Here is a 26990-nt window from a genome sequence, read left to right on the forward strand (position 1 = left end):
AGCCACGGCTGAAGTCTCTCACCATACCAGAATAGAGACAATTTAGAAAATATAAATTCCCAAATTGCCCCAAATTTGGAGCTAGAGAAGCATTAGTGTGAAGAGCAAAGCAAAGAGCGAAAAGGTTTGTCAATACCAACTTTTTAACCTAGAATAAGACAGCTAAGGAATTTGATACATCTAATGGTCTCCCTACATAAAGGAAATAGCTGAGAGTGGTGAGGCACGATCGCAAGCGGAGCGGAAGTGGCGGCCGTTCCCACGGACACTCATCCGTTACTTCACCTCGACTGCGCGCCTAGCTGCCTCGCGCCAGGCCAAGCCGGTGATTCTATTGCACTTTCTTAGGACAAGCTTGTTTTTCGAACCACTATCTGTGGAATGTGTGAATACATTCGTAAATTCTTTAAAATTGCGTCCGCATAATTTCCCTACTTTCAAATTAATAATAATTTGAGCTACTTATAACCAGCTAGAGAAAGATCGGCTAGACTCACAGTTTTCGCAGTGTTGCGAGTGTTGCTGGAAATGGGAAGCATTTTTTAATGTTCATCTACCTACATTCTTTTACCTGAATATTATCCAAAGATTTTAGCAAAATATTAAGTAAAGAAATAACTATTTGCTAAACCGTTTCAGCGTCATAAATGATTAGAGCACTTATATTTACATACTAACTAAAAATATACTTTCGTGCAAAAATACTTGTCAAAACGTACGAGTAAATACTTGTAGTAGGTAGGCCTATCTCATATTAGTGTAAGTAGACTGAAAATAACAACCCAGAGTGTAGATAAAGTACCTATAAGTATAAACTACTCAAAAAAGCTAAGCAAATAGTGGATGCCAATCACACTACAGTGTTTTGACTAGTTCACCTATGTATATTGTTTTGACTAGTTCTGCATATAGTATATGACTAATAATAACAAAACGTTGGTATTATACCTACTTACCATTTTTTCTAAGGCGCACCGCGCAGCTTATACAGAAGTAGCTTCTGAATTTAGATTTTAGACCGTAACACCGACGTATACCGAAGGCAAAGCTGCCGCCGCCTTCATAATATTATGATGATGATTGATGACTAAACGGATAAGTTAGGATTACAACATTTTAGATTAACCGAGCCTTCGTGGGCGCACTAACAATATTCTCGTACTACGAGTGACAACATAAACTACGCTCAACTGTAACTATAGCAACCCTCATAAATAATGTGTCACGAAACCAATGTCTTCAATGAGACTAGACAACGCTAACTAAACATACGTAGGTCCCTACCTAGACTGGCTCCACCATCCCCTACACGTGTCTGACTTAATAGACTTATATGGATCCGCTTTGTGTCCATGCCAGGCCCATGGCTGAGCAGTGCGCCACCCGCCACTTCTGTGTAAACGGTGTCTAATTCTAAACAGTCAAAACAGTATAGTGGTTGTTTACACAAGTTTAAATATGATCGGTTGTGGACGTCAGAGCTCAGAATCAATGTCATTGTTCAAAAAGTTCACACTTTCCCGTTTGAACCCACTATAGGCCCAGTTGATCTCATTGTTTAGTCTACATTTTACGCCGACGAAATATGTAGTTCCAGAATTCGCTTCCACTAATAAACTCGTAATTTGTACCTATCTACTTACTAAGTGGTAGGTAGTTGGTGGGTATATGGATATACAAACCTTTTCCTATTAATTATATCAGAATAATTCTCTAAACAAGTCAATTATGTCTTTAGAGAAAATCAGTTGAAAGAATACAATTAATTCATCATCATCATCATGATCAACCCATCGTGCATCGCCGGGCTCCGGCTTACTACAGAACACGGGTCTCCTCTCAGAGTGAGAAGGGTTTTGGAGCCTTTGAGAGCATTATGGAGAACTCTCAGACATGTTGGTTTCCTCAGGAGGTTTTCCTTCAACGTTAAAGTAAGTGATATTTAATTACTTAAAAGTTAAAACGCACATAGTTCCAAGAAGTGAGAGGTGCGTGCCGGGGATCGAAACCACAACCTCCGATTAGGAGGCGGATGTCCTAACCACTAGTCTATCACAGCTTTTTACAATTAATGAATTATTACCATTTCAAAAAATAACGTCTTTATTAGTGCCAGGATGTCTGTGGTGCCAAGCGATTCAATCGAATCGGATAGCTATTTTAAAATGATATAAGTAGGTTGAGCATTAAGTAACGGGTCATTGCGCTGCAGCGAGGCGTGACGGCGACTCCTGAGGGAGCGGAAGTCTTGCGCGCTTCCGGACGCACGACCCGGAGATCCGCACCGCGCCTCGCCGCCGATCACGCCTGCCGACAACGGCGACTGACTTACGTGCTTATACGCTGGAACATGACGCTTTTAATGAGTTCAACTGACTTTATTCTTATTATACCTACCATAACAGAATAACAGAATACCTAGGTACCTACCTACTTACTTATAAGCGATGGTCGATGGAACCGGAAAGTTCTAGAATAGATACCGCGTAGTGTGGGGCGCCCTCCAGCAAAATGGACCGACAATATAAAGAGGGTAGTGGGAAGTGGCTAGATAATGAAGACTGAGGACCAGGTGTAGGACTCTTTGGGAAAGGCCTACGTTAAGAAGTGGACGTCTACAGGCTAAAATGATGATGATGATGATGATACCTTATGTTGGTATGCCGTAGACCCACCAGTGGTACCACGTGTACATGGTGGTAGTACCGTAGATCCACCAGGAAAAAGCGGTAGGACCACTGACCCGCCACCTTAAAATCACTGTACACAATCGCACACATCCTTTGTGCTTTCCTAAATAGCTTTGTAGATTTCCATCTGAGCAGCCTCGACTTAGGCTACTTAATCTAGAGGGGTGGTGGCAAGCGCAAGGCTCTGCCAGGAGATGAGCCCTAGCCTCTACGGCTTGATTACATCAGTGGAACAAGTTCTTACTGTTAGGTCCACAACTTCCTAGTCACCCCGACGTAAATCTTCACCATCGTCTCGTGGCTGAATAAACTACCCAAGTCGTAAGCCAACTAGCTAAGTCGCTTGTTTACTATGGAACCCTAAAAACGAGTCATACCGGCAATATTTTTAGTATGTACTTATCACGATTAGCAAGGAAATAACGAAGAGGAAGTGCATATTAGAGTTAAAAATAAATTGCCGTTTTTATACTTATCTGACTTACGTATAATTATATTAAGTACATGTTTAATATAATTATGTAAATGCAATTTTTTTGTCTCTCTTAGAGCCAAACTGCTTAAATACAAGAAACACGTAAAACGAGACATTTTACAGTGTGGTTCATACATAACTAGAATCGAATTTCAAAAATAAAAGAGACGATGTTAGTAGGTAGGTACGCATTGGGTTTTTTTTCTTTCTTTCTTTACAGTTTCTAAGGTCAAAGCGATCATTATCGAGCTAGCTTACGCTCACGACTGTCCGCGTGGATTAAGTAAATTTCACACCCCTTTTTTATAGGTTTGGATTTTCAAAAATCCTTTCTTAGCAGACGTCTACGTCATAATAGCAGGACTGCCATAAATCATAATAATATCATTATGTATCATCATTTACACACAGCTCAAACCTTGAGATCTAGAAACTTGACTAATAACTTGCATAGTAAAATTATTTATGTACCTCCCTACTAGGGAGGTACCTAAAAGTCCCTACTACATAAAACTTCTGTATCCACCGTGCCAGGTTGCTTCTATTAATTTTATTTAATTTCATTATTTATTAATAATAAACCGACTTCAAAAAAGGAGGAGGTTCTCAATTCGACTGTATGATTTTTTTTTGTTCTTATGATAATCATCTGTGAGCTATTTACTTGCTCTCTATAAAATTCTTTTTGGGTGAAGCGAGGCTGAATGAAGAAATATAATTAAAATTTCTCTTTGCCAGTGTCAAAATTGTCCGTTATACACTTGGTTATACAATAATACCTGCGTTTTATTTTTTAAAGATTAAATTTTAACTTTATGATTATTTTCAAAGAAGTTAACTCAATTTTTTTATACTTACAGAATACAATAATATATAGTACTTATCCTTACTCTGTGATAAAATGAGAGTTCCTTGGCGTCAGAAATGCAATCTCTACAAGAGCTCACAGATGATGAAGTTTTAAATCCGCTGCCGCCTTTGATATCAATTAATTTACGAGCTAAGCTAGACGCTGAGAAGGTAACGATAGAATTCTAGGTAGGTACTTATTGTGTTTGACTGCACTTCCTATTGTATGTCCTTCGGTTTTCCCTTCTTCCTCTAATAGGTTTAGTTGCCTACTAACTCAAATTTATCGGAGCAATGTTTGAAATAAATAACAAAATTATCCTATTAGGTCTGTAGTCCTAAGTTAGTCTTTAGTCACCTAAGTAAGTAAAAAATTATTTCTGAAAAAAACTCAGAAATATCTATATGAACTATGAACTATTTCTTGATCCTCTGAGTAGTTGCTCTAGCAACCATAGCGTATCTAAGAAGAGAAGGCTCCAGCTTCTCTACAGGAGCTATGAAAATATGCTTAAATGCTTAGATATCCATTCGGCCGAGCGAGTCTCGATAGAAGCCTGAGCTAAATATCAGCCTTTTAGGCGTAGCCCAATACTAAGGCATTATCTGATTCTATTTTCCGCTCTCATTTCAAAAAACCAGTACATTTTAGGGTTGAAGACGCTCTGGACACAAACGAACGGCACAAGATTGTGCTTTGTAGCGATTCTTGCAATAGACCTTATCCTTAACATGTTCAGCAGTGGAATTTGTTGTGGTTTCCAATAGGTTTCTATTGAGGACATCACGCATACGGCGCATACTAAGAAAAGGCCAATGCAACATCATGAGGCTAAACAAGACCACATATTGAAGAGCCAACCTAGACCTCTTCATGATCTGGAAATTATATGGTGCCCCAGTGTACTCGATTTTGAAATTGACGATGTGGAAATTGTTTATAGATAACGGTAAGTTTATATTTTTAAAAATACTTATTAAATAGGTTTAGCAGGGTTACTATAAAGGTGTGCAAAGGCTTGGATAGAAACAAAGCGTGGCATTTACGCGAAGAGGCATCGTTTCAAACGCGTCTTCTTGAAGTTGTTACTAATTTTATTGCAATTGTCAGACGTAGGTACTTACCACACACGAAAAAGTTTCCCTAAGCAAAAGTTAAGAGAAGTTAAGTTTCCAATGTCACTCAAAACCTACTGCGATAGAAACTCTTGGGAACGTAGGTACTTACAGTTATATCAAACGAAGTAAAGAAATGAGTGCTTGATGGATAGGATTTGGTGATAGAAACTTGACACTAAACTTTGGTGACAGAGCTTTGCACTAGAACGCCAGAGCCTGTAGGTACTAATGGCTGCTGAATTAATTAATAACGTATCTACTTTTTATCTATTTTCTCTAGCGAAGTAGGTAAATGCACCACAACAACAGAAAAAGGGTGTTTTTTCGTTTTCAGGATATGGAATCCCTGTCCACGCTCAATTTATCTTCACTGTTGCGGGTTCTGGGATGAAAAGTGCCGCCTCGGAGCGTATTGGCGTTGCTATCCCCGCACTAGGTTCCTGTTAGCGCCAGGCCTCCCAGTTAATATCTACATTAAGGCTACACCTCGGGACTACAGCCCGATACCACATGCCACGATAGCACTACAACTAGCCGCCGGACATAAAAGGGATAACGTTGTTGGTTATTTTGTTGTACCTATACGAGTTACGTTTTTGAAATACTTACCACCTTCGTCTCGAGGAGAATAAATTTGTGCTGTATTGAAACCGACTTTATTAACAAGTTATTTACTGTCGTTCTATGCCGTCTGGCATCCGTTTTCCCATCCACTTTTAATATGGGTACCTTCAAGTCAAGAGTGAATAGGCATCTTCTAGGTAGGCGCGTTCCATCTTAGACTGCATCATCACTTGCCAGCAGGTCAGATTGCTTATTGCAGCCAAGCGCCAAGCTTAATTTTGACGACCACCTATCTAGTAATTAGGTAACTTTGACGGTACCTACTGCCTAGTAGGGTATGCTTCTGAACAACGAAAGATTGTATCAATAAGTAATTGTTTTACTACTTAGTTTTTGGTTTTGCGTGATGCATGGACTAACGAATGCACAGTACCCTTTATGAAGTATGAACATCAAAATCATTGCAAGCCGTGACCTACTTGTATAACAAACTAGGTACTGTTCAGATCAAATTAGTGTGTACTTGATTGTTCAAAATAATATGATGGAAAGCATCGTTTACGTACGTACCCAAGTCGCCGTATGAGTTACATCATTTGAGCAAGGAGGTATATTCCTAAAATACCTATATAGTAGCATCGTCGCTCGGAATAGCAATCAAGATGGATCGCAAGCAAAGTCCCTATGGGCATTTTTCCATGGATCACGCACGATTTGCGTTTACAATGATATGCAACACACGACTTGTCGTGCGTAGGTAGCTACATTTTTCTACGAGTGACTATTGTCTATTCCAGCTATGACGCGGTAGCCGAACGTTTTAGTAAATTTTTTTGTAGCCTGGGGGAATGAACTGGGCAACTGTAATGTCTCCCCAGGTATGTTTTGTATCAATAAAGAGTAAAGAATAGTCTGTGAGCATAAAATAGACAGAATTTTGTCTGTGAGGCTGTATCTCCACTGCAAAATACAACAACATAATAGCACTAACGACGTCCTGCTGATTGGTGTCGATATAATATGGCGCTAAAGAGTCGTTGTCGTCTTGTCGTGCGGTTGACTGTGGGCACACACCCTTTTGCTTTGTGCGGGCATGTGTATAATATTAGGCCTAATAATCTCGTCGGTGACTCAGAGGACTGACTGCCTTTGTCCTCAAACGTTTGGAAAGCCGTGCAACTGATGATATAGAACGGCCGGATGCCGGATTGCTTTATTATCATCGTATTTATATGGGACGCATTATATTCCATGATTAAATTCTCCGTTAGGTACCACAGTAACCTAAATATCTTAGACAACGCTCTACGAAACTGCTATCTCTTCCTAAAGGTCGATGTATAATATTTCTTACCGGCTAATGTACCTACTTACTTTAATTTAAATACTTACATGTTCATTAGACTAGTTGGTATTAAAGCATATATAGGTACATATTATACTTGAGTAATACTGTTTTAAATAATTTCTCAAGTTATTTATTAAGCCTTGCTTTGTTAAGAAGTAAGTGTGTTAAATGCGTGAAAAGATTTCCGTATGTTGAAAACAATGAGATTGGGCACAATGTTGATGAGTGTGCTACTGGAAATCTCTTGTTGGTGTAACTTTTTTTTTTTTTTTTTTTTACTACTATGTATTGACGAAATAAGTAGATGGTCGTTACTCGTTAAATAAAAATCTGGATAAAGGTCTGGACAGACATGGCGCGACCTAGTGATTCGTGAAGGCATCAGCACGGCATCGGCAGCACTTTACCTGGATGCCTAGAAGATTTAGCGATTAGGCCACCCATTTCCAAGGTAGAAGGCATAAAGTTTATAGTACGTGACAGGTCGAGATTGCAATCGGGGTAGGTATGCGGCGGGGAATCGCCCCGCACACCCGCACGTCACTCGAGCTCGCCCGCACCGTGTTAGCGCGAGGGCTGTGCGGGTGAGCGGGGCGTTCCTTCCCCGATTGCCATCTCGACCTGTCGCGTACTATACACATTGCTTGCGAAGCCTGCATAGAAGCTGCGCTATTGCGGTCTGACGGTGACGCCGTCATAGTCACATGAGTATAATTATTATGTCATAGTCGTGCTTTAGGTGTTTGTGTTAAAATCCGACTTCCGTTTTCCCTGCTAGTTATTATATTGATATTTTCAAAAGAAAAGTGAATAGGTATCTTCTAGGCAGGCGCGCTTCTATTTCTTGTGATTGTAGTCAAACATAATCCTTACTACTCATCATCAACCCATTGCTGGCTCTCTACCGAGCACGGGTCTCTTCTCAGGATGAGAATTTGGTTTGGGGAATGATAGTCCAACACTCTGGTCAAGTGTGGATTGCAGACTTCACACACCGTTGAGAACAGTATGATTAAACTCTCAGGCATGCAGGTAGGTAGGTACCTATACTCACGATATTTTTCTTTACAGATAAAGCAATTGATACCTATATTTTAAAACACACAATAACAACTCCGATAAAAAAAAAACGTTCAGTATGTATAGTACGCGACTGGTCGAGATAGCAATCGGGGTATAAGGCGGGGGGACCCCCGCACACCCGCACGTCACCCGCGCTATCCACGCAACGTTTTGTGTGACCATGCCTTAAAGTACGTGCCGCAATGGCGCGAGAAATAGATTTTATGAGTGCGTGCGGCGCGATATTTACGCTTGTTTACACTTGAGACGATTTTATAGGCGCAACGACACCGTCCCTGCGCCATATTTGCATACTGGGCTAATATGCTAGGGACAAACTTAGGTAAGTAGTAAGTACATGAAACGCTTCCAGTGTACATATTTTGAAATTGATTTCACTGTTATGTTATGAAGTTACGGTAAGGTTGAATTACGTAATGGTAGGGGAGCCCAAGCGGGGATTTTGGGCTTTACTCGTGGGCGTAAGTTAATTAGATGCAGAAAAGTGTGCATTTCAATAGTCTGACAATTTGAGCGTGATATAAGGAAATTGGAGAGACAAAGTTTCAAACATCGGCCATGACTTTGTTTGCGTCCAAATCGTCAGTCTTTTGAATAGACCCAAAAACTAAACCCAAAAAGTAAAATACTTAGTGACAAAAGCTTAGTCATCGTAGTAGGACGAAAATTTAAAAAATGTATTAAGTACCTATCAACTATCAATCAATTTGTGATAAGGACAGTGTGGTGTTGTGGAGTATCTACGAACAATCATTACGGCGAGATACGGCTTCCGTGTAGATTGATGCCGATTGGAATCGGTAAGTATTATTAGCCAATAGCCACTCTTCATTCCGCTTTAGGCACAATCGGGACTCTTGTAAGACTAGAAATGGATATTCAGTTTCTGTACGACTAATGATGTTATGTTATCGAATTATTTGATAAATAGAATATAGATGTTCTTTTCTGCTTATCTATAATGTTTCCTCAATAATTAATCTGTGTAGCTTCTATTGCCCTTCATTCTTCCTGTCATCTATTTGTTTGAAGATTAGTTCCAATTAAATCTTGCCCTAGGTCGTACTTTTTACTTGCAGTAGGTACATTACATTATATGACTACAAAGATATCTTTAAAATGTTTCCGTACTTATTAGTTCCTAGTAGGTAGTAGGAATTTTATAAATATCTTTTAGCACCAACTAAACTTCTAACTATAAATTTGTAATGAACGAGCATTTATAATTAAGTAGAAATTTATCACGCAATTTATTTTTTTTCAAATGATATAGGAGAATCGATTCCTAGCGATGTCCTAGATTCTTCACTATATTTTTGTAGCCAAATTATTGTACAATAAAATTAACTGAAGAAGCATTTATAAGAATGCAGAGAACAAAGCTATGCACTGAATTAATTAATTTCTCCCAAATTAGGTTTAAAATATCATTAATAACACTCAACCTTTTATTATCGTCCCATAAAATATCCTTTCAAAGTCACTGTTTTGTTTTGCAGCGTTAAAATTTATCACGAAGCGCCTTTATCTTCTAAATTCGTAAAAGGAATTTCTCTAACCATTTAATTTCATCATCTCTTGTGATGTTCTATTCGGAACACAAATTATCGACTTGGTTTGATCCCACGGCTAAAATAAAATATCATATTTCCTGTCAGTCGAACGCGCTTCAGCGTTGAAGTGTCTTTTTTCTACATTTTTTCAGGGCACCGCGTTTTTAAAGGAGCAGCGTCGCACATGTTTGCTCAACATAGGCGACGTCTTTCAATTATATTGTGTTTTTTGTCATCTCGTGTTGTATTTGTTGAACGTAAGCTCGCCTTACATTCTATGGGAGCTAAATTCATCAGTTATTTATTATCTTAAGTATTTCTTCTTTGGCTAAATCAAGGTAGGAATACTTTGTTATTTTGGTAAGTATTATTTATTACATCACCCTCTACAAAATATTATAAGCTCGTAACCTTTTGCGTCTTCAGAAAAGATGTACTTTTGATATAGTAAGTCCTAGGTATCTACATCACATTATTATTTGATATAATATGTACGTAGGTATTCCCATTCTGCACTTACTTTTTTAAGAAGCCCTTTTAAAAGTAAGCGTGCTTGTGCTAGTTTTTTGTATTTAGTTGTGAGTTTGTAAGTACAATTAGATATACTTACTACAAAGAGTACCTATGTTTTGAATCGTAGACCTTCCGGATTTCAGTCCTCTCCTTTACCGTTGAACTATTGCGGCTTATATGCTAATCGGTGATGAGGTTTATTGAACCCTGATAAGTATTGTTTAGTACCGCTATAACAGCCATTCTTTAACTTTAACAGACATCGAGTGTTGCGCCGCTTCTCACGCACGACGTACTGGTTTCGCGCGCATTGCATAATGGTGGCACGTAATACGCGTAACAGCGCGCATTATAAATGTAGGGCGCGTCTAGACAACATAGGTCTCGTATTATATGTTCTAATTTGACGAAATTGAGATCGACAATACTTACTACACTACATAAGGAACAATTCATCATCATTATCATCAACCGATAGACATCCACTGCTGGACATAGGTCTCTTGTAGGGACATCCACACGCCACGGTCTTGCACCGCCTGAATCCAGTGGCTCCCTGCGACTCGTCTGATGTCGTCCGTCCACCTAGTGAGGGGTCTTCCAACGCTGCGCCTTCCGGTGTGAGGGCGCCATTTCAGCACCTTGAGACCCCAACGTCTATCGGTTTTCCGAACTATGTGCCCTGCCAAGGCCTTGGCAATTGCCACTTCAGCTTCGCAACCCGTTGAGCTATGTCGGTTACTCTAAATCTCCTACGGGTCTCCACATTTCTGATTTGATCATGTAGAGAAACTCCATCGCCCGCTGAGTGACTCTGAGCTTTCTTATGAGACTTTCTTATCTAGCTTTCTTATGAGGCGACCATATCTCAGATCCATATTATGTCATCACTGATGGCAACACGCACTCTTCAAGCGCTGAGGAATTTTGGACAAGAAGACATCTCGAAGTTCCTGAACAATTAGGTATGTAATTTAAGCCTCACAGCTATTCAGCTGACGATGGATAGAGCTGCTCGAAGTATCTCTATGCTATCGAATTATAAATGGAAAGGTCAGGTCGAAGACCGGAGTGACCGATAGAGCTCACCGAGAGTCGAAGTTGATGCGGCAATGGATGGGGTACATAGTTCGGAGACTACACTACTAGGTGGACGGAGCAACTGGACGCAACCGGCATAACACCGTGATTCGTGAACTGTGGAGTTCCCTGCAAGGGTTGATTCAGCACTCGAAGATTATTGGTCATAGGAGTCAACGACAGCAAAGGGATATAATATTATTTTGTCTATAAAGGCTAACGGCGTAAAGACGCCATGCGGCATTCCCTTTTGAAAAACTTGTTCGTCCATTTCAGTAATCAAGATAAACTTTACGTGGTTCAACGTCGTGGGAGACATTTTCTATGACAGTTTTTCTAAGCGTTATGTCCTCTAACAACTATTATACGCTTTGAACTTGCATCATCCCCATTCCTCGGTTGACACGGTCAAGCCGCGGTCAAGGCATCAATTTAGATATTACATGTTCGCAAATGGCTGTTGAATGTAACATGAGAATAGGGTTATGGAAATTTCTATGTGTAGTCAACTAGTCAATGCTTATGAGATGAGATTGTAATCTCATCTCATAAGCATTGACCTACCTGTAGGTAGTAAGCAAAATAAAAATGAAACCGATGCGAAGCTTGCACAGACGTTTAGTAGCTTGCAAGACTTATAATAGGTATATAAGTAAGCAAATATCCACCAAAGTAAGACAACAGTCAAATATTGTGTCCAGATTATATCTAAGTAGAATATAGAATAGAAAGATTTTTTATTCAAATAAATTTTTACAACTACATACCTACTTTTGAATTTCGAGTCAAAAGAATCTACCACTAATAAAAAACTTTTATAAGTATTTTTTGAATCGTCAACAGCATCTACCACTGGTCGGGAATGCCATTCCGACCGAGAAGAACCAGCAAGAAATCAGAAACTCGGCGGATGATCTCTTCTGTTCAATTTACATACAGATTTACATTTACAATGTATTATTGTATATGTAATTAACAATAATATTAGGTATGCAATATCGTAAGTCCATATAAATTGGAGTCCCTCGCATTGCTTGCTGGAGCGAGTCAAATTTATAGGTAGGTACCTATAGTATATAGGTAGGTAGGTACTAGGTATGCAAGCAGTAGCACGCACATCATAGCGCGTAGAAGCACTGCTTACCCTAGTTGGAATAGCTAAATACTTACTCATTTCCTTTTTCATTATGCTCTGCCTGAAAATAAGTATACTACACCTGGCTTCGAACTTTGTGCACGCCAGTGTATGCAAGGATTTACTGAACACATGTCAACTGTTAAATAGAATGGTAAACGATTCTGAGGATACTTTATCTACCGATCGAGACAGTTGACGCATGCTGCCCCATTGTAGAGCTACCACAAAAGGTTATCCGAATATCGGGTTACAAGTGAAGATGACATGCGCACGAGACATCGCAAATCTGATAAATGCCTAAATATCGCCTCCGACAACAAAAGATCGAATTGCAGGTCTGCAATCGAATCCGCGCCCAATCCTCGGAAGCTACAGGCGCCAGCTGCCTTTGCCGTATCAAATGCCACACAGATAATAAAGGATTCTTTGATACGATAAAACCGGTCAAGTGCGTGTCGGAAACGTGCAGTGTAGAGTTCCGTAGTTGCCCATTTAGCAATTTTACACAACTAACAACTTCATCTAAGTTTTCAAAGTATTCAATGTTTAGACGACTCCTAGTAGGTACATTTTATAAATTGGTCGACTATTACGTTGGTACTAGGTATATAGCGTAGCGAGACCAATAATTAATCTATGGTAGGTACCTATATAGGTAGGTACTAAACCATATTATATCCAAAAATAACAAAGACACAATCGATTCTTTCAAAATTTTATTTTACCGCTTTGTCGGCGTGATTAATATAATATGTATGATCCTATGCCAAATGACAGCTTTCTAGGGCTATAAGAGTCTCTGAGCTAGAATGCGGACGGACGAAGTAGACGAAACTATAAGGGTTCTTTGACTATGGAACCCTGAAAAATGTTAAGCGAATCGGGAGGCATGTTCGAAATGTTTTTACGCTAAATCAATTCCAAACAGAGAGGTTCTGTTGTAACTTACACCGACCTCGCTTTAAGTAATCGCATTGAAATTCTCCTAACAACATCATACAGTCGAGTATTATAGCTGATGTTACGCGAGAATTCCATATTTGGCTTATTACGTAGGAAGTTGCGAACGTAATAAGTTGTTTCGAAGTATTTTGTTGTAACTTGTAGGCAGATTCCAGATTTTAGCAGAATATCCGAACATTGTAAGTTGTAAAACATCTTTCTTGACACAAGTTAGAACAAGACTGTGGAATGCGCAAATCCCCCCAAGATATCCCTACCTAGCTCATTGAGTTATTGAAGATCACTATATAGTCTTCATAATATTAATATGAAGACCCGGCTGTGGGTAGCCATCCCTTGACACGAACACGTCCTTTCTTTTAATCGACATTGAAGGTGCTAAATAAGCAGCAGCATAAAGAAGCCTAAAAAGGATTGCAGTTTTATGAATGCGGTAATGTTATACCTACGTGTTGGTCTATTTACGTATAGATAGAGGAAGTAGATATAAGATAGATACATAAATTAATTCAGCTGCCATATTCGTGCACGCTCGGGCGCTCTGTTGCAGCGAGTGTCAAGTTTCTGTCGCCGAAGCTAATTCATCAAATCTTTTATTGTACTTGGAGCTCAAAATAAATCTTATCGTGAGTAGTAAGTACTTATAAGAGTTTTTCAAGAACTCTTTATGTGTACAAATAAAATTTTGAAAATACCTAGTAGCTGTAGTAAAATTTAGATTATTATGAATAACTAGTAAATAATTTATAATCATTTTAATAAAAATAATTATAGGTATACTTACGTATATATTATTTTGATGGAATTGACATTTTTCCTTGAATAGAAATGTTATGGAAGACCGGACACGGATATCCTAATAGTAGGTAATGCGGATAAGCGGGACTTGCCGCGGAAGTAACTGCCTTCCTGCTACGGATACAAGCGCACTCAGTTTCATAATAAAATTATTATTAGTTCGAAAATAAATTGTAAAAGATTTTTTTATCTATAGTAAGTAGTAAGTACGAATATTGTACCTAGGAACATGCACAAGACGAACATTGTTCAAGTTACGTCCTAATTAATGAACGAAAGTAGATAGGAACATCACAATATTATATTCTTCTTACCTCTTCTATTCTACCAAACTTACCGATACAAATTAGCAACATGGGCATATTTAAAGTGCAGGAAACTGCATTGAAATTTGTCCTGTACAATAGAGATGTTACGGAAGTTCGGAACTTCCGATTGATTTTTCATTTTCGATTCCTATTTCGGTTCCGATAAATTTTAATCGGAAGTTACTAAGTAGGTAGGTATACTATAGTTACTTACTATTCTACTAGCTAGTACTTTGATTTTCGATTCGAATGTTTTTATTTTCAACACCCAGACCTGTAGGTATTATTTTTTGAACTGATTGGATACTTAATGTGTGTAATTTTATCTTCTTAGACACATCCCTCTACTGCCTCCGCCTCCGATTCCGGTTCCGATTCTGGTTCCGGTTCTGACATACCAAATTAAAATTTCCGCTTCCGTAACATCCCTTCCGTAGAGTCGTCTGTTGTTTTTGTTTGTTTTTAATTAAGTGAGTAGGCACCTATAATAAACGAAGAATAAAAGTAGACTTCATAAAATGTAGGACTGCTCGAAGGACCACAAAATGCTCATTAGATAATGGAAGCTCCTAGGAGCTTCCTTTAGGACCTAAACCCTACGAGGCTACGACGCGACGTTAAAACATGTAAGTAGGTATTTCAATCAATGACTTAAATTTGAACAATATTGAAATTTGAAATGTGCCCAAGTGACTAAAGTCTATGCTTTTAGGCAGATCTGGATTTTGAAAGTATTATACCTACCTTTTATTTTGTTGAGGCATGGTGCCATCGGTCGGAGTATCGCTCGACAGGAGTACCTAACTGTAATGAATTAATCAGCACAACGGATGGTGACGGATGTGACTCCCGAGCGCCTGGCGCCGCCGACGCCACGGTAATGTTAGCGAACGGGCATTCTACGCAGTAGGTAGTAATATGATCTTAGATTACATACCACTCTTTTTATATTGTACAAGTAGTGACTAGCGACATACCTACCTTTTCCTCTATGTATTTATTAAAACGGCGACAATATCATATTTCTATCTACTGTTGCTAATTGCTATTCATCAAGACGTAATGGCACGCTCTCGGGGAGACCTGTCCAGTGTCCAGCAGTGGACGCAAACGAGCTGATTGATTTATTGAATTGCTAAATGAAATAACATCCAGAGTCTCTAAAACATTGATCATGGATTGAAAGCATTTAACCGGGAAAATTAAAAGTGAAAAAGTGACGACGCAGTCTGATTTGGTTAGGTTAGTATAGTGGTTTTTATATGAACAAAAAGTGAGGGTACTTAGGTTAGTCCGTTAGTTCATAATTGAACACATTTCATTGCACCGACTTATCAAGAATGACATGTCATATCACCTTGTCATTCTTAATAATGCCCTCATTAATCACTTGGTCCATAGTTACGACACCGAGGATAGACGAGGTACAATTTCAAATTGCAACTTTTTGAACGATCTAAAGATTCTGAAGTTATACCAAAGTGTACTCTAACATTCTCTATCAGACACTCCGTGCTTATATTTGAAACTAGCTGACCCGGCGAACTTCGTTCCGCCTAACAGTCGCAATAATTTTGCATTATCCGCAGTTCCTGAAACATTATAGTTTAGGAGTGCTGTACCCTACATCATCAGGGTTGAGGAGTTGAGACTTGAAGTCTGAGAATAAAGTCGTTGCTTGGTACCTACAATATGAATTCACTATGCACACTTTCTGAATCTTGATAACTCAGGCGGGCAGTAACCCTGCAGCATCAGGATTAAGGAGTTGAATCCAGAATTTTTATGTGATTACCACGAAAACTTTTTTTGTTGATTTAAAAAAAAATTTTGCAAATCGGTCCAGAAACCTCGAAAAAATCGATGTAGAAAAAAGAACCACCTCCTTTTTTACAGTCGGTTAAAAACTGATGACCTTGAAATATTTACGGAACAATTTTTAAAATATCCCTTTTCTAACAAAAAAAGAATGAATGAAATCGGACTACGCGTTAATGAATTACAACTCAGTATACATTTTAACTTTCATCCCCTCTCCTACGGGAACCATGCTGAATTTCGGGATAAAAAGTATCCTATATTCTTCCTCATAGTATGACCTCAAATCGTACCAAGTTTCATTGGAATCCATTCAGTAGTTTCAGCGTGATGCGCGGCCGTGATACAGACAGACAGACAGACAGACAGACAGACAGACAGACAGACAGACAGACAGATAGACAGACAGACAGACAAAAATGAAAAAAATCACAGTTTTGAGTTCAGTATCGATTATAGAGTGCCCTCGAAAAAAAAATTTCAAAATATCTTCAATGTACAGAATTTGACCTGTTACAGTTTTATTATAAGTATTGATGTAAAGATAAATATGGGATATCATTAAAAAATCGTAGTAGCGTATGAGGTCATTAAACTAGATTTTAGTGGCGTTGTAATTACCTACGTCTAGATAAATGAGTTTTTGAAAGCTGCTAATATGCTTTGGGATCATTAAACTTTTGTAATACTGTAAACAATGCTAATGGCTTCTGTTTGTCAGGTAGACAGATGTTAGCAAAGAGAATATAATCACTACGTTGATATTAGTAGATAATAATACGTTTATTAACACTCATACTCGGACTCCTCTTAATTTTAAAGGTAGGTACTACTATATAGTTAGTGGATAGGTTCACATCTCCCAAAATGGCAGCGGTTTATAAAGAAGGATATACTCGGAGATTTTCTACGTGACCAAATCAGGAAGGAGGAAATCCGTAGAAGAACCAGAGTAGGTAATATAGTAACGGGTTACGAAGTTGAAATGGTAAGCGGAAAGGGCACATCGTTCGAAAAACCGATGGACGTTGGGGTCCCAACTCCAAAGATTAGCATCTTTGAAGACCTCGTAATGGCAAGTGCAGCTTTGGCAGATCACCCACTAAGTGGACAGACAACAACAAACGAGTCGCAGGGGCCACTGGCTATGCAAGACCGTAGTGTCTGCAGCTGATATCTACCTTTCAAAGCGTCAATGGTTCAGTAGTGTAGCGGTAGAACTAAATCTGATTCTGAAAGGTACGTGGGTACTAAAGATTCAAATCCAAAGCGTTGGACTATTGTGTGTCGTATTTAGTTCTGACCAATATTTTCTCTTATATACATAATTTCCAATTTGCAATGAATTATTTTAAGCATAAACAGGTACCATTCTCCTTGCCGACCTGGCAAGAATAGTGGCTTGTTTCGATTCTGGAATGAGCTCGGTTAGCTGGAATACCTATTCCGCCGAATATTCGGGGAGCCGCACCAGCATGTCTTGCGTACAGTGCGTACAACGAACAACTGCATGTCTGCATGCCGAAAAGACACCCAGAATAAAAAAAGAAGAAGGTACAATCCTAGCCTCTAACAATATTTTTCTATACTGCGAATGCTGCGATACATCATCAAGTAGGTATGTAGACAAATTAACATAATACAGAGACCTAATGATGTCAGAGATGTAAACCTAGAGCTGAGGTTGCACGTTGATAAACTAGTTTAGTAGTGTAGGTAGGTACCTATCGTGCATTATGCTGACAAAGTCGTGTAGCGTAAACTAGGTAGGTACCTACCTAAGTCGCCTCTGTCCGTTTGTCGGCCTAATTAACAATTCAGTATTATTTATTAAGTATGAGATAATTATATAACATCAGATAAACAAAGTTACGCACACGTGTGGCCAGGCCATCGATCAGGACAAGTGCACTGACACAGACGCTTCGTTCTCGGAAGCGAGTTTATTCTGAGCATGACGTCAGGCCTCCGCTCGCCGCTTCCTTATTCTGCTTTACTCACAAGTCACAAATAGGTACATACCTAAATCTAATCATTCGCATCCGAATGGGTTAATAGATGGACTAGCGATTTCGCGAGAATTGAGATAGCTACCTAGAGCTATTAAAATATTCCCAACGACTATACTCTGTACTCTGTTGTTACAAGCGAAGAACCTCTCCGCTACGCTCCGCAGCGGAAATCTGAAGAATATAATCGATGCTTGGTGTATGATGATGATCAGTACCAACGCATTTGGGACTCTGGTTTAGCACAGTTTTAGGTTGTTTTGCTTGGAAATAAGTTCAGATTTGCATTCTGTGGGCCAAAAACATCCAGATGAAAAATAACTATTTTGATCAGAAGTGTAATAACACCGTTTTGTTCACCAGCTCGTCAATTGGCACACAGTTGTGCTTCTACACGACAGATGTAGGAACAATGGGCGCCGCGGGATGTCCACGTTTATGGCGCCTCATTGAGTTTGCAATTGACGTATTCACACTGCATTATTATTACCTCTACCTCTTACCCCACGAGAGGGTCTGAAACAAAAAAAGCCACTTCATTCAAAGTATTGCATGGTGTTTTTTCAATGGAGCTTATGGTAGTTATTTAGTTTGTTATCGATATTCTAGATTGATTGTGTAAACAAGAACTATTATTTTCATTTGTACATCGCTATTGACAGCGCTTTATGCTTCCAAGAGGCTTCCAACAACAAAAACTACGTCATAGGTAGGTATAGTTTCTTTTTGTTTTTATTTTTAAATTGTTACGATACAATTTTTTTTAGAAACTTAATCTATATACATATATAGATGTATATAGATTAAGATCAGTCAGCTTTTAGATTAAAAACTGACTGACTGACTGACCAATGCACAGCTCCAACCATTGGACGGATCGGGCTGAAATTTGGGGTACAGATAGCTATTATGACGTAGGCCTCCGCTACGAAAGGATTTTTGAAAATTCTATCCTTAAGGGGGTAAAATAGTGGTTTGAAATTTGTGTAGTCCACGCGGACTAAGGTAGTTATAGTAATAAGTACCCAAAAATTAGTTTTCATTTTCAAAGATATTATAATATAATTAATACAGACATTAATCCTACGTCTTTCTTAAAAAGCATTAATTAGTGCCATAGTTATAAGTACCTATCTTCGAAATCATCGCCACTAAATTAAAAAATATTGATTGAAAAACGTTAAAAGCCTCGTCAGGCGCTGATTGGAACCACATGACGTCGCTGAACGACTAAATAAATTAAAAAACAATCACCAGCTCATTTAAGTAAACATTAAAAAAAAGCTTAAGCCTCGATGCAACCGAGACATTTGCTCCCGAAACAGACCCCGTACAGTCAGTCGCTAACAAAAAAGGAGGAGTAGAAGTTGAAGTTAACCTTTTATGGTTTATCATTAAGGAAGCGAACGTAAACGTTTACGTTTTTGTTTCAAGGACTAAGATATTCTCAGCGTGGGAAAGCTCAGTGAGGTCAGGTGGTGCCACATGTGGTTCTCTTCTGCTTAGGGTGTTTAAAAATAATATTTAACAAAATACAAAGTGTAGGTACCGAGTAGATATCGGAGCGCGCCTTCGCGGGGGATATGATATGTACACATACCTACATGATACACCTACCGCCTACCCGGTGGTCTGTAAACAATAACAAAGTATTATTTTATCTTACGTGATGAGCATGGTTTCAAATTTAACAGAGCATGTGTTTGTGGCTTTCATCGTATTACCTTTTTAATAGATGCACTTTCATATCTGTAACATTTTGCGGCACGCTTTATATCATAAAATCGATTACAAATTTTATTCATACTTTAGAAACAATTCACCAGAAGGATCTGTTATATTTAATGAGTTATTAAAGGAATTTTAAAATTCGTTACACGACCTGCGGTAATGTAATAACTGGCATCTGGGGAAGCCATATTACTTCACTTACATAATTTCATGTTGGATGAAAATTCAGTAGTTACAATCAGTTCATGCGATCAGCTGGGAAGAATGTCACTTTACAAAAACTAAATCCCTGCACTCAGTACCGCCCAATCCTGGCTCCTGTTCGATACATGAACCCGTGGGATGAACATGATAATGGGCAAAACTTTGCAACGTGGGTGTCCGGCTTTCTTGCACATTATGCAGAATTTTTTATGCTCTTGCGTTATTGGAGATTTTGAAATTCATCGATGCGGCATAATTCATGCTTTGTGAATGAACAAAACAGTGCAAACAAAACTACTGCCGCGGACATTTTCGGCTATTGATAAGTAGAGATAAGTTAGAGACGCGTGTATATACGACTTTTATTGATGGCATGGCATAATGGCATTCTGAATTACATGAAATAGGTAGGTACCTATCTATGTACTTAGCATAGATCAAAGTTTTTTTTTTTCAAAATCGTCCTTTTAGCTTTATGTATAACGTAGGTACTGTACCTACGTATCTCAAAGTTTAGTTTGCAAGATAGAGTCGGAAATTATTTTAAGTGATACAAGTAGGTCGTACGTCTTTGTACGTCTGTCGTGTTACCTTTTATAGGGACCAGGACCAAAGGCGTAGCCTGTATAGTAGGTATGCTGAAAGTATTCTGAAAATAGATAGGTAATTTACGGAAAATAAGTCTTAGTCTCTTTATATTTGGAAAACAAAGATTTCCCACGACAGATACTTTGAAACGCCGTCGAAATCGCTTCCAAGAGCTATCCTACATACCTACTTTTCGTAGCTATATATGTAATATGTCAAATGGATATAAAAGCTTTGAAAAGTAAGACAGATTTCGGTCGCAATGATTAGGTATCTTGCACAAGTAATGCAACGCCGCGCCGCAGCCGGTGCCGTGAGATCCATGACAGGCACACGGAAGTCAAATGCTAAATGTGCACCTACTCGCCTACTGCGGCGGTGACGCAAGTGGCTTATTAAGTTAGTAGATAAGTACCTATATGCCATTACTATACTTATATACCTACCAGGCTACCTACATGTACAGATGTCCGTGACTGCAAGAGATTTACGGATGAGACAATGGGTAGGTAAGGTAGGTCTATCTATTCCTATCTTCAACAAGATTTGCCAGCGGCATTGAAGCCTGTAGCTAGGTATTCGCGATTTTTAGAAATCCCGCGGAAATTGGGGAATTTTTGTTTTTCTGTAATAAAGGGATTATTACAACAGATTTTAGAATCTGAAACTCAAATCATTTATTCAAAACGTGGATTTAGGTTTTTAAGATAAAAGATAAAAAGTAGCCTATGTCACTCTCCACTATGGATAGTCTTTGACCGTCGATCCGTGGCTCCGTTGCGGCGTGAAAGTGTGTTACTACCCTATATCAATTTTCGTAGGCACCTGCATAAATTGCATAGAAATTTTAAAATATTCGTCGATATGAATAGGTAGGTACGCTACAGAGGTAACATAATCGACGCGTAAACATTCAGTTGACACCGAGTGTCTACTCGCTAGAGTTTAGGTCAAGATCAGCGAGCTAACATCCTTCACTTTGCATAACGGAAACCCTTGTAAAGGTTCGGTTATTTAATAAAAATAACTTTTTGTAGCAACATTTATTCAAATGCGCGATTGTAACAGTATATATTATATTAATTACAGTTAAGGTTAACGACTAGTTACCGTAGACGGCAGACCTTTGATATATCGGCTTAGCAAGCATAATCTTCAAAAGTTAAAACTTAAAAGTACCGTAATGATCAGTAAAATTCCGTAAGGATCAGTTTTCTTGTCTTTACCCAGGATCATGTCAATGTGAGAACAATTGATAATTATAATCACTGAAGTAGCCTAAAGAGTATTGGTCCAAGAACCCTATCAAAAACGTCTTGAAAGTATTGTCCTCGATGACTAGTGGGTTACTTACCAGCTGTTGACAAACTGTTATCGGAGTTGCATCAAATCTACGAGTAATAGTTACATAAGCACAGTGGCGCGTAACAGCGTATCGGGGAGAAAGCACGCCGGCCTTGGCAATGAAGCGTGCTCAGCCGGGCGTCACCGTACAAGACACGCGTCGGCCGCGCCCGCGGTCCACACTTAGCACATCAATGTTTGTTTGAACTAAGTAGCTCTTGCCTCGGATTACGATTATGAAGCGAAGCCACATGAGTAGATATGCAGCGAAGCTCCGTTTCAAATGTGATACTTATACGCTATACCTAATTACGGGGAGTAAAATGAGAAAAAATCGTCACCGTTACCGCCACCGAGGAGACAACTTACTCTCTCACTTTTCACCGCACCCGGGCCAATTCAGACGGTTGTTACGCCCGGACGGGTCCCGCCTGGTACTTTGTATCTTTATAACTAAAAAATGCGAAGTGCGCCTGGCCTCCTAGTACTTACTCGTAAAGGACTAACTAGATGTCGGTATCTAAGTAGTTAGTCCTTTTGGATGTCGGCATCCAAAATAGCTAATAGAGCGTAGAAAAAGTGGTCAATCTCCATATCGATGAAAAAAAGGAACTCAAACTATTGTGGTGAGACAGTGAACATTTTCATTCTTCCCGCGCTACTTTGTGCAATTATAATCAATCTTGCATCGCAATGCTATTATAGCGCAAGTTTCACGCACACACTTTCATTGTCAATGAACTTGGAAAGCGGCAAGCGGGGATGCGCCCGCGGGCCGCGACTAGCGTCATTGTCATTAGGTGGAGAATGCACTCTCCCCGCTTAACCTAACTGCTCTATCTTAGATAAATTATTTGATCGCACGCGACTGACGCAAGAACATTTTGTTAGTGACGTATGTATATAAAATATGAAACGATTTTTTATAAAATGCAGACACTAGGTACTAAGTTCCATTTAGTAGATAAAGATGCCCACTCAAAATTAACACGAATGATGCCCGATTCTAAAATGAAGGGATGGTGCGTGCAATTTAATGTCCAAATATCTCTCGATGATCTCTAGTCTCTAGTTAATAATTTTATTTAAATTACAATCATTACAGGCAAAACAACAAATTTCCATCAGCAGCTAAACTAAGTTTTTCTATACAGTTCCAGTAAATAAATTGGCGCTGGACCCCTGCCACTGATTTCTGTCGAATGATGCATTTCTAACGGTATTGTAGTAGGTAAGAAAAAGGAAAATTAACTAGGTACTTACTTAATTGAATTAAATAATTATTTATGAGACTACGAGATATTTTCACTACGGTTAATACTAATTAATAGTCTCATCTGGTGACAATAGGGTTGACTCATTTTTCGCAAAGGATCAACCTGGGTGTCTAGCGCGGGAATGGAATCAGTATTCTTGATACCATTCATTCCACGCAGCCATGATTTGTAAAGTAATTTTATTTAAATTTTTAATTAAAAAATACAACAAAAGTTCGAAAATTCGCAGATTAATAATTACCTGTTGCACTATTTTTGTATCAACCCTACCACAAGTCCTAGTGCTCACGCTTATGTGGGAGAGAAAGGAGAATTTTAGTGAGGTTATTTAACATAGTAATATTTATTATCATAATAAAAAAGTGAAGACGCATTTGACGCCTGACGGTTTGCTGCTCCATAGAATATGTGATATCACTGCAATTCGCATTGTACATCGGTTAATTAGTGCACGCTGTAGGGCTTCGGGTGACAGAACGGCGCGCCCTTCGGTGACGGTGGGAACGTGTAGGCGGTTGGGCACGCACTTGACGCTCCACCGAACACGAAAACTACGCTCCTTAGAACACAGCCATGTCTTGAGATGTTTATTTCTCCACATCTTATTATATAAATGCGAAAGTGTATCTGTCAGTCAATCGGTCGACTAACTCCACTGGACTGAAGTCCCGGGCATCATCTGTTTAGTACAGAGACAGCTTGCACTTTGGAAACGGATACCTACTTAGATATTATACCTGATATATAGACATAGGCTACTTTTTATCCCAAGGAGTTGCCTTAGGGATGGAATGAAAAAAAAAATTTACAAAAAAAATAAAAACCGACTTCGTTACATAAACACTAAAAATTGAAAAATAATTTAATTTATTACCGAATATATTATGTATACAAGAGTTATTATAGTTCCATAATAATACTTTTTGGTGCCGGTGCCAATTAGCTTTAGCTGCGCGAATCGTCTAGACTTCATATTTTTATGGGACTCCACAATGGCACCTCATTGGCACCGACCCCAAAAAATATTATTATGGAACTATATTAACTCTTGTATACATAATATATTCGGTAATAAATTAAATTATTTTTCAATTTTTAGTGTTTATGTAACGAAGTCGGTTTTTATTTTTTTTGTAAAAATTTTTATTTCACAATTTTTAGTGGCCCCATGGAATTATGCTATGACTGGTTAAAAATCTACTGTTTACTAAGCTATTACACTGATCGCGAGCAATTTACTCTTATCCGTTGAGGAGTTCCAGTATCTATCTTCGAAGATGTTCATCAGATCTTCACCAAATTGAAATGGGACCAACTTTGAAGTATACCCTTTCAAACAAAAAAAGAATTTTCAAAATCGGTCCAGGCGTTTTTGAGTAATCGGGGAACATACATAAAAAATAAAAAATAAAAAATAAAAAAATAAAGATTCCGACGAATTGAGAACCTCCTCCTTTTTTTGAAGTCGGTTAAAAAGCAAGATCGTAGATTCAAATTTCACCAAATTGTCGCTACCTACTACAAGTTTCGCTTTCGTGTCCAATGCGTGTCCAACATAACTTTTCAAGACTATTGCAATAATGAATAATTTTAGTTTTTCATCAGATTTGAAGCTTTTAAAGCTTTCACTTTATAAGTACAATATCTTGAAAAAGAAACTATTTGACGTGTCTACAGTTTTCTTTAGCCTTAAATCAGTGCCAACAATAAGAAGAGTTCAGGAACCGCGCTCCATTGGCGCCGAAGTTACGCCGGTTACGCCATCCCTTCGACACGACCTGACCATCCAACTGACGACTTTTATATTTTTAGGATCCCGTACCTCAAAAGGAAAAAGGAACCCTTACAGGATCACTTTGTTATCTGTCTGTCTGTCCGTCTGCCCGTCTGTCGTGTCTGTCAAGAAAACCTATAGGGTATCAGGAATCATGAAATTTGGCAAGTAGGTAGGTCTTATAGCACAAGTAAAGGAAAAAATCGGAAAACTGTGAATTTGTGGTTCCATTACAAAAAATTAACCTACTTCATTATTAATACTTTCAATTTTCAAGTAAGATAACTTTACCAAGTGCCAGTGGGGTATCATATGAAAGGGCTTTACGTCTTGTACAAACAGATTTTTATTAATTTTTATGCATGTTCTTGATTTATCGTGCAAAATGTCGAAAAAATACCCGAGTACGGTACTCTCGGTGCGCGAGTCTGACTCGCACTTGGCCGTTTCTTTTTATAAAGTATTATAAACTTATATGTACTAAGTATGATCTTAAATAAGATGTTTGTAAAAACATAAAATGCCTTTTCTAAACACCTACAACTTATAGAAAAATCGATGGTTTTAAACTACAAGACTGTATGAATATTATTATGCACTTAGGTAGGTACATATTATACGAATACTATTCAAGTGCGCATTTCTTTGTATAGACCAACAACCAAAAATTTGTACTGATGTAATGTACTTCGCTACAGTACAGTAATTCATTATTGTATCTACCTAGCTAGTGATAAAGAAAAGAACACTTCGAAAAAGTTATTTTAGGTAGTAGGTACCTAGGTACATGTGTGCAGAGGACAAGATAAATGCCAATCACTCTTAAAACAGCTATTTTCTTATCTTTTGGTTCAACACGTAGGTATTAACTTACCTATGTACATTTAGTACTCAGGAAATAACTTTATCTACTAAAATATGACTAGGTAGTAGGTACATATTTTTTATGCTGAGTCATATTTTTTTTAATTTGTTACTACTTTGTATCCTTTTTCCCGCTTTTTTATCTGAAGTCATTTTAATTGTAATTTAAAGTTATTAAATTACACAGTACCGTTACATGTTCTATTTAATTTATATTCTAATGATTGATAGATAGGTACCTACTATTTTTAAGTTTTCTATAATTACGAACGAATAACATGTTCAAATAAAATTGACATAATAAGTATTATTTTGAAAGGCGCCTACCTAAAACCGGAAACGAAATAATAATAAACCTTTAAATTTATGCAACAACGTAGCAACAGCAATGTGGACCGTAGTGGCCTTTATACTCGAAATTATTTCACTTACATAATACGTTACTCGTATCACTGAACCAAATAAGTATTTCAAAATCCGTATAAAGCTGATTTCCGCACAGCTCGAGATTAAGTCGGCGGTGAGGTAATTAATCATCAACCTTGACAATCTCTTATCGTTCAGGAAAACACTCAGGAAATTACTCAATATCTAGGCATAAGAAATTTTGTACGTGCGCCATCGATCAATTGTAAAATTTTACATCATAGGTACCTATTTCCTGTTTCGCCAAAACGAATTAGGTAGAAAACTTAAATAAGTGTTTGTTCCTGTGTCTACCTACCATAAAATATAATTTACAAGTATAATAATATGATAATTTGTAAATTGAGTACCTAGTTAGGTAGGTTACAGGGATTTGTATTAAGATGACCTCATGATGTCCCGATTGTCATCCTGGATATATTATTACTAGCTGATGCCCGCGACTTCGTACGCGTGGATTTAGATATTTAAAAA

At 38.3% G+C, this 26990-nt stretch overlaps 1 protein-coding gene across 1 annotated transcript; it reads left to right on the forward strand.

Moving 5' to 3' along the window:
- The first annotated feature begins 3291 nt into the window (after positions 1–3291).
- On the forward strand, positions 3292–5765 carry LOC117983199 (uncharacterized). Its single transcript, XM_034969682.2, has 5 exons — positions 3292–3345; positions 4026–4185; positions 4783–4959; positions 5326–5351; positions 5468–5765. The coding sequence occupies exons 2-5, from the start codon at positions 4090–4092 to the stop codon at positions 5763–5765; spliced, it is 597 nt and encodes a 198-aa protein (XP_034825573.1). The 5' UTR covers positions 3292–3345; positions 4026–4089.
- Positions 5766–26990: the final 21225 nt, after the last annotated feature.

This window comes from Maniola hyperantus, chromosome 6, assembly GCF_902806685.2.
Source record: "Maniola hyperantus chromosome 6, iAphHyp1.2, whole genome shotgun sequence".
NCBI classification, from domain to species: domain Eukaryota; kingdom Metazoa; phylum Arthropoda; class Insecta; order Lepidoptera; family Nymphalidae; genus Maniola; species Maniola hyperantus.